The sequence below is a fragment of the Cucurbita pepo genome, chromosome LG12 (assembly GCF_002806865.2).
Source record: "Cucurbita pepo subsp. pepo cultivar mu-cu-16 chromosome LG12, ASM280686v2, whole genome shotgun sequence".
Lineage (NCBI taxonomy): Eukaryota > Viridiplantae > Streptophyta > Magnoliopsida > Cucurbitales > Cucurbitaceae > Cucurbita > Cucurbita pepo.
This window is the reverse complement of record NC_036649.1, coordinates 6,414,952-6,427,215: the sequence shown is the minus strand read 5'-3', so window position 1 is coordinate 6,427,215 and position 12,264 is coordinate 6,414,952. Positions and strand designations below refer to the sequence as shown.

Sequence of the window (12,264 nt, the reverse complement as noted above, 5' to 3'; positions counted from 1 at the left end):
CTATCATCTATATTGGATCTATGCTAATTTGTCTTGAATGATCCACATCTTAGGGTCAGACACTAATGAGCACATTGAACCATCCATGTGACTAAAAGTTCTCATAGCCTAGGCATAACAACCCAATTATCGAGGGCGTGCTTTACCATTGAGCCAATAGCTCGCGGGGATCTTGCTGGAACCATTATGCAAAAAATGAGAGAAATTATATCGCTCTCCTATTAAGCTATACTCAAGTTGAATAAGAAAGTTTAGAATTCTTTTTTACATAAAATTTAAATTAATTTTTAATTAATGGATAGATAATTCAAAATTCAATAGCAAACAAAACACATAATGTTTATGGTTCATAAACTAAAATAATAAAATTAAATAAATATAGAGGGTACCATTAGGGATTAGCTAAACATGTGCCTATGCTTCCTTAATTTTTTATTTTTTTTTTATTGCATTATGCACTTCTAGGTCACATGTCCCAACCATCTTCCCCCACAACTAAAATATTAAAATTTTAAAAGTTAAAGATATTTATATAATTCACATGCTTTACCTTTTTTTCCTTTTTAAATAAATAAATAAATAAAATCGTCACATCAACGACAATGACCAAAACCGACAATATCTGCTAGCGGCGGGTTTAAATTTTTACAAATAGTATCAAAGTCGGACACTTAGTTGTGTGCCAACGAGGATGCAGGGTGTCACGGTCATGCTTGTCCCAGACATGTCGAAACCTTTGTCTTGTACTACTTTATTGCTCGCTTTCATGTTGCATTATTTCTTTCTTATTTTCTTTAAGAGTATGACGTTTCGGCGATATCATGGCTATGCTTGGTAGACATGAAATGCCTCAAAATGTACTATAGGGAGATATGACTAATTGTCAACTTCTCCCTACTCGATAGTTATATGCATGAAGTCGTTGTTGTTTCCTTTTCAAAACCTCTCTTCCCCGCTTTCTAAATTCTTCTCTTGAATTCGAGACCCGAGGTTTGTATTCACGTTGCCTGACCGCAAACAACGTAACTCGAAGTAGGCTTGACCCACTTAGTGGCTGAGAGTGAGTGCCACACAATCGTCAAATCCGCTGCCTGGAAACCTCGATTGTGACACAGGGCCTCCAAAAGAGGTGGATTGTGAGATCCGATATCGATTGGAGAAGACAACAAAGCATTCCTTATAACAGTGTAGAAATCTCTGCCTTAACCGTGAGGTTGATGGTGATACATAACGGACTAAAACAGATAATATTTAATAATATGAGTTTTTCCTCTAATTTAACCGTTAATAATTTATTAAAACCAAATGAGATTTGTTTCCACACATCATGGATGTATTAGTCTACGTATCAAGTCACGATGTTGATTGATTGATTGTTAATATTAATTTCTTAATATATTTTTAAATTTTTCATAACCTATTAGTTTGTCTCTTTCTTTTTTTTTTTTTTTTTTTTGATCAATTTTATTTAATAAAACATATATGTCTACGATTCGTGTTAGGCACTGAAATCCATAAGGGAATCGTATCTACTCGTCTCAAATTACTTCTAACAGTGAAGACTATTCGTACAAACAAACACGTGGGGCCATTTAGTCTTTTTTTCTCATCGCTCACGTGCTTCTATCCAAAGCTAAGCACGTTTAATTATAAAGTTCTTATAACTGAGTCACTGAAGAGAGATGTACTTTGTTGGTATAGAATCACTCTCGTTTGGACGTCGACTCGGTTTATGTATGTACCTTTCTTTGACTCAAATGTCACAGACCGTACATTTGATTTTAAGGAAAATGTAGTATTTAATTTTGTCGAGATTAATAAATTACGAAAATAAAAAGGTATAAATTTGGTGGGAATTGGGGCTTCCAACACATATTGTTTGTCAAAAGCTCATAGATTGATTGGTGTTGTTAAATCAAAATGGAGGGGTTAGGTGCATCACATGTGAAAAAGGGGATTAAAACAAAAGTAGTTGAAGCTTGCAATTATTATTCCAAAATGGAGGTGGAAAATAGCAGCTTTTTAATATTTTATAAAATTATTTTTAAAAAAATAAAAAATTAAACGTCATTCCAAACACGTAAATTACTTCTCGAGAAATCGGTTTAATTGCATAATATTATGATATTATTCGCTTTTAAATTTAAACTGGATAACAATATGAAAATTCGTTAAATATTATATTTCACGTGAAATGACAAAAATGCCCTTCGTGGGAGAGACGGAGAAATAGCAACTATACCCATATTCCTCGAACAAAATAACATTAACTATAATATCCTCAACTTGCACGACTATTTTTTTTTTGGCCAGTTTTTGGAAGCTAAACCGAGCATAAATCAGCTGAAAAATGTTAATTATCATCTTAAAAGTATATATTTATAGTCATAACCGAGGAAAATGATTATTTAAAATTTGACCCCACTTCTTTTATAACATACCATAATGGACCTTAGGTGCATGGTTGGTCGCGTTTATGGTTAATTCCTTAATATCGCCTTTAAAGTATGGAGAGTTGCATAATTCATCCGTCAATTTATTTTCTGACTCAATTATTATTTGTTTTAATTTTTTAAAAAATTTAAAAAAATTTGTCTCTGTCCTAATAATATGATATCTATATGGTCAGTAGTCATGGCAAAAGTGACCATAGCATGGAGGAATGACCATGAAGCTCGATTTCAACTGGACTTCGAGAGATCTGGTAGGCTCGAACGAGTTTAAGTTGGGTCTAGGAGCTGTTCAAACACTCATGCTTGTCGGTGGCATGTCGATCTAAGATTCACGAGCATTCAAGGGTTTTACTTGAGAGACGTAAATTGAATCTTGCAGAACCTGAGTGGCTAAAGGAGAAAGAACCCGAGTGGTCTCGAAAAGCAGGTTCGGTCCATTGAATTGGGTGAAGTTGGAAAAGGGAGTTGGGGTCCATGTGGGTGGTACGTAGAGGATACGATGTAATAAAAAGGGGTAGGAAATGGGAGTGTGGAAGCCATGCCAATTGCCAGTGATGGTGGCTTGGAATGTGTCTTAAGCCCCCATGTGCATGTTGGAGTAAACTAGGGAAAGGATTTGAAATTCCACCAAATAATAATAATTCCCAATTTCATTAAATAATTCACTTATTTTTTTCAAACAAAAAAAATTATGAATTTTAGCGAAATCACCCGTCCCACCCGTAGCAGTTATTGTTCTATTTAGACTTTTTCCTCAACTTTTTAAAACCCGTCTCACAGACACTACGATGATTTTTTGGAAGTGAGTTAATAAAAATAATTCAAATTTCTAATATTTTAATTTATTTTTATAATTTAAATTTCTAATATTTTTTTACGATAGCTCTCGAATTTTTCTTGAAATTTAAAAATTGACCCATTATATTTTGTTGTAATTATGACCTTGATAAAATATGGTTCAAAATATGTATAATTTTCTAAATTGAAGATAAAATAATTAAATATTTAATTTTTTAAAGTTAATTTATTAAAATTTAGGGTATATAAAATAAAATTATAATTTCTACAAGTTAAATCGGTAATAAATGAGATTATGTTTTGAATTTATTAAAATGAAATAAAATAATTTGGGTAAAAAAAACCACTTTCTTTTATTTGATTTATATTTTCCTCATTTTCTGTTTTATATTTAAAAATGAAAATGAAATAAAATAAAAATTGCCAACTCCTCTGTTTTTCATTTATGGACTGAAAAAATGAAGGGGAAAAAACGTGATTGGGAAATGGTGAAGTCCATGGTAAGATTGCTACACTAGCATCCACTAGATTATATGCCTATCACGGGGCCCATGTGATGAGAAATCAAGTACTCATCACAACCGTTCGTTACCCCAAAAATTGAACTCTGATTTATGAACTGTTGCTGTTGCTGTTGCGCCATTTGAAGCTCTTTCTGCCTTCTCAACTCCAGAACTTTCCGGTGAGAATTTGAGTGTTTAGCCGATATGAATGTTGGACTCGCCGCCGGACGATACTCCGGCACTAAACGGCCGGACTTGTACCGGACGCCACAAGCGTTGCAGAGTGTTTTAGGGCCCATAGGTCCGGTCCGCCATTGAGGAGTCTTCTCGGATTGACAATGCAGGCATTTACGGCTGGAGGAATCTCCGTTTGGAGCGTCTTTCTTCTTCGACGACGATGATTTCGGAGGTTTACGATCCGTAGGAGAGAGGAGGTGGAGGAGGCGTGTGGTCCAATCGCAAGGAGCGGTTCGCGATCGCTTGCTTCGAGCTTTGGAAGGGAGCGGCGTTTCGGCGGGGAAACGCGGCGTGTTCTTCGAAGAATCGGAAGGCGGTAATTCCGAGGAAGATGAAGTTTCTGGAGTTTGAGGCTTCGAAATTGAATGGCTATTTGTGAGGTAATTAAGCGCTTGAAGATCTTTCCCTTCCGTCGAGAATGAATCTTCGACGAAGTTCGAGAGCCATTCGAGTTCCGCTAAATCATCGCACTGTAAACATTGAATCGAAAAATTGAATCAGAATCTGACTAATCTAACCTCAACTAATTAAAATTCTCGCAATGAATTTCAAATGTAGGAGTTCGATCAAATTTGCCGAAACTGTTCCAATTCATACAGAGAATTGAAGTTCTGAAGAACAATGGGAATTCAAATGCGAAATATTACCGGAACACAAAGGTCTCCAGAGAATTGAGATTCATCAAAACTCCGAGAGCCGATATTTCCATGGAAATGCTGATGATCGCCGCCGGAGACAGATGAATTACAGCTATCGACTGCAGTAACAGTAGAGGATTCCGTCGAAGTTCCCGCCACATTATCGAAGAAACCGTCCATCATTATCGCATCTTCATTAGAAAAGTCAAATAGGTCATCAATGGCGAAATGCTCCGTAGCCTTCGTCTTCTCCGGTGAAAATTGTCCCACTCCGGCATCGAAATATCCACCGACCATAAACTTGTTCACTTCCATATCCAGAGCAAAACTCAACACGAAAACCAAAACACAAACGCAAACAAAAATCTCGCTGTTCGAGATAGAAACAGAGCAAGTGAAATTGCAGAAGAATCAGTAACGAAAGAGAGAGAGAAAAGGAAATGTGTTCGATGAAGAGTGGGGAAGATGGAAGGAGGGGATTTTGAGGACCAAAGGCAAGGGCAAAACGGGAATACCATATTNAAAAAAAAAAAAAAAAAAAAAAAAAAAAAAAAAAAAAAAAAAATGAGCATCTCTCTGCATGCAGAAGAAGATGAATATAATAATAAGGAAGTGACTTGCAAGTTCTTTAAAGTTATTTCCAATTAAACTCTCTTCTTTATTTTCCCCTTCCAAAATATACCATTTCATTTTTCACTCTGACCATAATACCCTCCCTTTTACTTCAAATTTACCTCTCTACCCTAACTCCAATCGAAAGACGTAGTCATAGTTGTTGGATGATGAAAGTCTCGGTTAATTTAGGGAATGATCGTGGGTTTATGAGTGAGGAATACTTAGGAGGCCTTTTGGGGAAGCTCAAAGCAAAGCCACGAGAGCTTATGTTCAAAGTGGACATTATCATACCATTGTGGAGAGTCGTGTTCGTCTAACAATAGTGACTCATGTGTCGAAAAAAAAGGTTGTAAGTCTCGTAGGTATAATCGTAACAGAGATACGTGGTAGAGCTATATTGAACTAGCAATGAGCTCCATGGATTGTCTGCTTTGATCCGTTATGTATGACCGTCAATCTCGCGATTTTAAAACTCGTCTACTAAGAATAGGTTTCCACCTCGTTACAAAAAAAGAGAGTCAAGGTTGTCGCAGTGAAGAATTGTGACAGACAATACCATATCATTACGAAGAATAGTTGTTCTTATCACGTCACTCGCTTTTAGGGGCAATAAAGTAATTTTAAAAATAAAGCTCCAATTAAGAGAAAACAAGGGGTTAAAATTTCAATCCCTAAAGAATCAACCTTTCAGGGTTTGTCGCTGTGATTCGTCCAATAACGTCAAATTTACAGCCGGATTCTGCCTTAGCTAATAATATTTGGCCATTGGGACGTGTGCTTTTTCAATTTTTTTTAATAAAAAAAAATTAATTATTGCATTAAACATAAATTTATTTTAAATATAATTATTTTTTTCAAACCCTTTATTATTATATTCTTCTCCCCACGTTTAAGCACGACGCTTACAGCTCAACTTCATCAAACATTAAAACCTCTATTTTCTTTTAATCTCTTTACTTCAATTCTAATTTCTCCTCTATTTTATATCCAATTTATTTAATAAAATATATCCTAATAATAATTATAAATATTCGATTACAAAATTATTATAATTATGTAATATTTAAATGTTTTTTTTTAGGGAAACAAAAAATGGAATTAATGGCTGTGAAAATATTGGGTGAAAATTGAGGATATGGACACCGATCCCCAAAATGGATAAGGTTGTTTATTTATTTCCGCTGGGTTAAAATATATATTAAATTATTTGGATAATCATTACGCTGTTAAAAAAAATTAAAAAATGGTACTGTACTTACTTTTTTTTTTTATTGTGTAAATTATTTAATTTTAAATTTATTTTTGTTTTCTTTCAATTTTTGTATTATGATTTTCACCTAAAAATATTTAAATTTAAAAAAAAATTAGATATATATATATATATTTAAAAATTGGTTTTTTTTTATAGGAGAAAAATAAATAAATAAATAAATATAAAGATAGATATTTGAATATAATCTTTTTTTTTTTTTTTAATTTTCTTGTGTGTAAGCTTTATTTATTATTATTTTTCTTTGGAATTAAATTAAAAGAATAGGTGGGGTCCAGGGAGCACGTGACAAAGGTGGGGGTGGTGTCAGGGAGCATGTGAGAGGGTTCTCGAGGTTTTTGGTTGGTCCCTAACGCTGGTCAATTTCCACGTGGCTGGGATCTGTTGCCCGTAATGACCGTCTTTTCCTTCGTGTTTCCTCGCACGTGCTTTGTCTTAACGTGTGCAAACAGTGACACTCTCGCACGTGTACTCACTCACGTGCATTGCACGGACGTATTCGCCTTAATAATGACTCCTCCTCCTCCTCCTCCCCCGGATGCTTCCTTGTTCTTCACAATTTCATTATCGCCTAAAATATTTTTCTTTTAATTAATTCATTAATTTATATATATTATTATAAGAAATAATGATAATAAAATTATGAAATTTATCGAACGGCTAAGCTGGCTTGAATACTCACAGACGTCTAACTCGGGTTTGAAATAATTTATTTATTTAAAATTCGTACACTTTTGACTTGACTTTATTTATATTTAAATATTACTTCCCTATTACTATCTAGCACTTCTTTTAACGTTTAATAATTAATTAAATAGGCTAATTTGTATAAAAATTTATATATTCATTGAATTTTAAAAATTGGTTATGTTTTCTGCAACCCACTCCTCAATAACCCAGCCCCTCTGTTCAACAACTTGCCAAAAAATATGTCATTCATGACCTGTTAATTTAAACCAAGTCAACTTTAGGATTGAGACTGTTCTGAGAGTCAAGAACGTACAATTAGGTGAAGGTGAAGACGTGCATGTAAAACCACCTCCTAGTAAAGTAAAAATGCCAAACACAGCACATTGGTTTTGCTCGGTGCATGCAATTGAACTAAGTAACCTCTTAAGTCTTGGGTTTGGGTCGAAGAAGCAATGTCACCTAATCATTATCAAATCAATTACAATACTTTTATGTTCATGAGGATCCAACAGAGTGTGTTCTACTTCTAATAGGCGAACTAAATCAAAATCATTGTCAACGAATTTATAAGTGATCTCCATTTTTTTCATCAAACCAAAGATCTCAAACAACCGATCCCGTAGAACAACTCAAAAGATATAGTTCAAAAGATATAGATGAGATGGAGAGTTTGAAGATTACTTACACATGCAAGGCACTCTAGCAAATTCTCTGAATAAGGGCCTCGAAGAAGAAGCACTCCTTCATGTTAAAAGCTCTGATGATTTATACCGTTCAAGTGGCAGCTACTAGCCTGATGGCTCAAGTTGAATCGACCTATGAGCAAAGAAGGTTGATATACAACAGGTAGTAAATCTAGAAATGCATAGTTGATACATCCTATCATCTAATAAGCAACTACCAGTTATCACAAAAATTTTATAAGCATTAGCCTAAGATCCTGCTCGATAGCCGTTTGATTTTTGAAATTTAAGAAATTTCATTACTATACTTTCATCCTTCATAGCTATTTAATAAATTTCAAAACTATACTTTCATCCTTCATAGCTATTATTAAAGACTTAGTTGGTTTGTTAGGAATCACGAACCTCAACAATGGAGATGTATTCCTTACTTATATACCTACAATCTAACTATTCTCACAAAACGGTTGACTTACCTATTATGCTTGATTGTCAAAAAAAAAAAATAAACATAAAACATTAATTCTTACTAGAGTACTTACCAGTAAGGGCAAAGGAGAGGGAAAGGGGTGGGTACTTACCAGAGTTACTTTCAAGCCAACTAAATGCCAGAGTTAAAATGATCAAAGTGAACCCATATGCACTGCAAAAAATTTAAGAACTGGATCTATGGCTCAACAGTCGTCACCTGTTGCCAGTCCCCATCAACATCCTCCTTCCACAAAGTCACATTGTTGTTCCCATCCGCCACAGCCAAGATGTTCCCAGTCATAGACCATGAGACCCTCCAGACAGGAGTTTTGAAATCATTCAATATCTTCCCTTCCCATTGATCCCCTTCCCTGGCTACCGTCCATATGATAACCTGTCCATCCTGAGAAGCACTTGCAATTGTAGATTTCGGTAGCCCGAGGTTTGGCGCCCATGCAACATCCCTAACCCAATCAGTATGCATCTGAAGTGCAGGGAAACAGTCCATCTTCCAGATTCCATTATACGGTTTCCAAACCTTCACAGTATTATCACAACCACCGGAGCAGAGCTTATGAACAGGATCAACCAAGCCAGAACCAACAAGAGCACCTGGTGCAGATGAAGGGGCCCATGAGACCGATGTGACACCAAGTGGATGAGCTTGGTCAATGCTTGATGTATCCCAACCACCATCCTGCCTTGCAGTGAAAACTGAAATATTCCCATCAGAGGAACCACATGCCAAACATAGACCCAATTCATGAGGAGCCCAAGCGATAGAATTAACTGAGGACTTATGATCGTCAAAAACATGGGCTTGACTCCACTCGTTCTGATTGCCCTCCTTCCATATAATCACTCGTCCATCGTAAGAACACGAAGCTAGCAACGACCCGAATTTCGGGTGCGCCCAAGCAGCCTGCCAAACTGGTCCTTGGTGACCAGTAAGCGTGGCTAGATGTTGAGAAGCTGAGTTACTGACTCCAATTATCTTAATGGTCTGGTCAGATGAAGCTGTTGCAAGGCGCTTGCCATAATAATCCATCGTAACATCATGGACAGTGTCCTGGTGACCACTTTCTATCTTCTGAACAGGCATTTCTCTAATAATGATATGTCTTACTCTTCAGCTAACAAAACAACCAGGATCAATTTGAATATCGAACCTTCCTCTAACTATCCCTCAGCGCAGATACAATTCTTATTACACTGCCTCCTTCAGTCTAGCAGATTGCAAAGGGGAACAAATCTGGAAAACAATAACAAAAACACAACAAAAATTCAAAGCAGATTGAGAAAATTGCTAATCTACCGTCGTCAATGATGAGAACAACACACTCAGTAAGTAAATTCCTGATGATAATCAGGTCTAAACATTTTATAGATCTTGACTCTGAGATTCAGAGTGACACCATTGGAAATAGATCGATCACGTGAATCAAATTCTAAGAAATCAACAACACATCAACAAAAGAAGTCTAAGAACCATTACTGAAAGACCGGAGATAAATTTACGGATCAATGACAANAGAAGTCTAAGAACCATTACTGAAAGACCGGAGATAAATTTATGGATCAATGACTAAATCCAATACCCTAGAACAAAAATTTAAAGCTACCGAGCGGGCAGAAGAGAAAAGGAGCAAACCCTAGATGCGGAGTCGATGCAGCATTCATGGAGAACAGGTCGCTCTCTTCATCTGCGATTAATGAGGAAGAGAGAAATAAAACTAGAACGATTCAAACGTGATTTTTCGCCCGGAACAACGGTAACCAAAATAAAATGAGGACGGGCAGTTATCGTTTGCCCGAAACCCGCCTCAGTCTGTCATTGGGCCTCATTGGGCCTATGTGGTGGTCTATTGGGCTTGGCCCATGCACTTGGGCTATTTACATCAATACCCATTCAGCCATCAGCAGTGTTCTTCCCAAACAAATAAATAAAAATAATAATATTTACTCACTTTCTGACGTGGATTATTTTTGTGGCTCAGAAATATTATTTTTTCTCTTAGTTATAAAAAAAAAAATTATTATTATATTTTTAATAATAATAATAATAATAATAATAAAGGTGACGTAGGGCATACGAGATCACCGGCATAAGCCTTCCCAAATATATCAACATAATTAATTTCGATTCATAAAACGAGCTTTAAATATTTCTTTTTTAAATTGAAAAAAAAAATAATAATAATAATAAATGAAGCAGGGACTATACTATAATTTAAAGTAGTATTTAAAATATGGCAGTAGGTCAGCGCTCATAATTATAAAATTTTAATTTTCTTTTTTATTAAAAGAAAAAAAAAGTAACACATTTATATCACAATTTTGGTCATTTTCATTTAATTTAAACCTTTTATTTTTTTCAACTTTGACAAAATAATAATAATAATAATAATAATAATAATTTGTGGTAGAATTTATCCTATATTCAATTTAAATTATCTGCTAATTTCAATTGGCATAAATAAATAAAACCACTAATTTCAAATGAAGAATATAATTAATGTACATTGTAATAAAACAATATTTTATAATTTCGTAACGGCCTCCGTCAACTTCAACGGAAACAACCACCGCACCACCACTAAGAAAATTGATGCCTCGTCATCAGCCAGGTCAGCAAAGCGAAAAGGGCCCACAAACACATATTCTCAAAGTAATCTCGGCAAACGTGGAGCCCAGGGATATCCTGTCAGGTCATGCCTTGGCTGTCCAGTGTCCACTACTACACCCTGGATGGGTCCCACCTCTCTCACGTGGCTTGTACATGCATCCTCCGCGTGGGCCCACGTGCTTATATTTACATGACCATCCATATCCATGCCCATACCATTCTGGACCCTCATTAAATATGGGCCGTCAAAAACCCCTTCCTGTTCCTCACCGTACCTGTCAGCCTGATCGGACATCTCCAATTATTGCACCTCCATAGTTCTCCATGCTCTTTCCCCCACCTGATCATTTTTTTTATTTTTTATTTTTTTATTTGTCACTCCTGGACCCAACACCCAAAGCCCAAACTCCACCTCCCTAAATTCTGTACATTAAAAGACGTGTAATTTTTGTAAGGTGTTCCAGTTAAATTAATTNTTTTTTTTTTTTTTTTTTTTGTCGTCCGATTTTATTTTAAAAAATATTAATTATTTGATATACTTCAATTAAAATCTCATAAAATATTTAATAGTTTTAAAACTAGAGTTTGTTAGAAATCAGGAGTTTACAGTCTGGAGCTCACTCTCAATAATCTTCAACAATTATGCTCTCGAACAAAGTATACTATAAGCCTTTCTGAGGCTTATGGAGTTCTCGATTAATCTCCTTAATCGAGACTTGACTCCTTTCTCTAGAGCCCTCGAACAAAATACACCATTTGTTCGATACTTTAGTCACTTTTGACTACACCTTCGAGGCTCACAATTATTTGTTCCATATTTGAGAATTCTATTGATATGACTAAGTTTAGGGCGTGACTCTGATACCATGTTGTGAATCATGAATCTCCACAATTGTATGATATTGTCCACGGTGAGCATAAGCTCTCATGGCTTTGCTTTCGGCTTCCCAAAAAGCCTCAGACCAATGGAGATAGTATTCCTCACTTATAATCCTATGATCTTCCACTAAATTAACCAATGTGAGACTCACTCCCCATAATCCTTAATAGGGTTGAGTCGTGGAACTTTATAATTAGGTTCATCAAGTTGATCCAACTCAAACAATGTTTAACTCGTAAAACCAAACCAAATTTTCGATTTCAAAACATTCAATCAAACCCAATCCAACTGTCATATCGTGGGTTACATAGTTCGAATTAGTCAGATTATCATTACACCACCTCAACAATTGACGTTGGAAACGTCTTTGCATCTAATCGCGATATCCCTGCCCTCTAAA

At 35.5% G+C, this 12,264-nt stretch overlaps 2 protein-coding genes across 5 annotated transcripts; both read right to left on the bottom strand.

The window, feature by feature from the left end:
- Positions 1-3,678: 3,678 nt before the first annotated feature.
- Positions 3,679-5,136, bottom strand: LOC111807336 (GATA transcription factor 12-like). Its single transcript, XM_023693014.1, has 2 exons — positions 4,639-5,136; positions 3,679-4,461 (listed from the first exon to the last, which is right to left on the bottom strand). The coding sequence occupies exons 1-2, from the start codon at positions 4,942-4,944 to the stop codon at positions 3,781-3,783; spliced, it is 987 nt and encodes a 328-aa protein (XP_023548782.1). The 5' UTR covers positions 4,945-5,136; the 3' UTR covers positions 3,679-3,780.
- A 2,623-nt stretch (positions 5,137-7,759) lies between these two features.
- LOC111807458 (protein transport protein SEC13 homolog B-like) lies at positions 7,760-10,112 on the bottom strand. Of its 4 annotated transcripts, none has more exons than XR_002816948.1 (3): positions 10,010-10,112; positions 8,469-9,610; positions 7,760-8,326 (listed from the first exon to the last, which is right to left on the bottom strand). XR_002816948.1 is itself a non-coding variant. In XM_023693190.1 (2 exons), the coding sequence occupies exon 2, from the start codon at positions 9,458-9,460 to the stop codon at positions 8,555-8,557; it is 906 nt and encodes a 301-aa protein (XP_023548958.1). In that variant the 5' UTR covers positions 9,461-9,610; positions 10,010-10,112; the 3' UTR covers positions 7,760-8,554. The 4 variants fall into 4 exon arrangements, 1 of the variants encoding a protein (XP_023548958.1); XR_002816947.1 differs by having other exon boundaries at positions 7,760-8,020; XR_002816949.1 differs by lacking the exon at positions 7,760-8,326 and adding an exon at positions 8,354-8,371.
- Positions 10,113-12,264: the final 2,152 nt, after the last annotated feature.

Coding starts and splice junctions, on each gene's coding strand:
- LOC111807458 (XM_023693190.1), bottom strand. CDS start 9,460: ATGCCTGTTCAGAAGATAGAAAGTGGTCACCAGGACACTGTCCATGAT.
- LOC111807336 (XM_023693014.1), bottom strand. CDS start 4,944: ATGGAAGTGAACAAGTTTATGGTCGGTGGATATTTCGATGCCGGAGTG. Junction 4,462..4,638: donor CTGGAGACCTTTGTGTTCCG/GTAATATTTCGC, acceptor CAATGTTTACAG/TGCGATGATTTAGCGGAACT.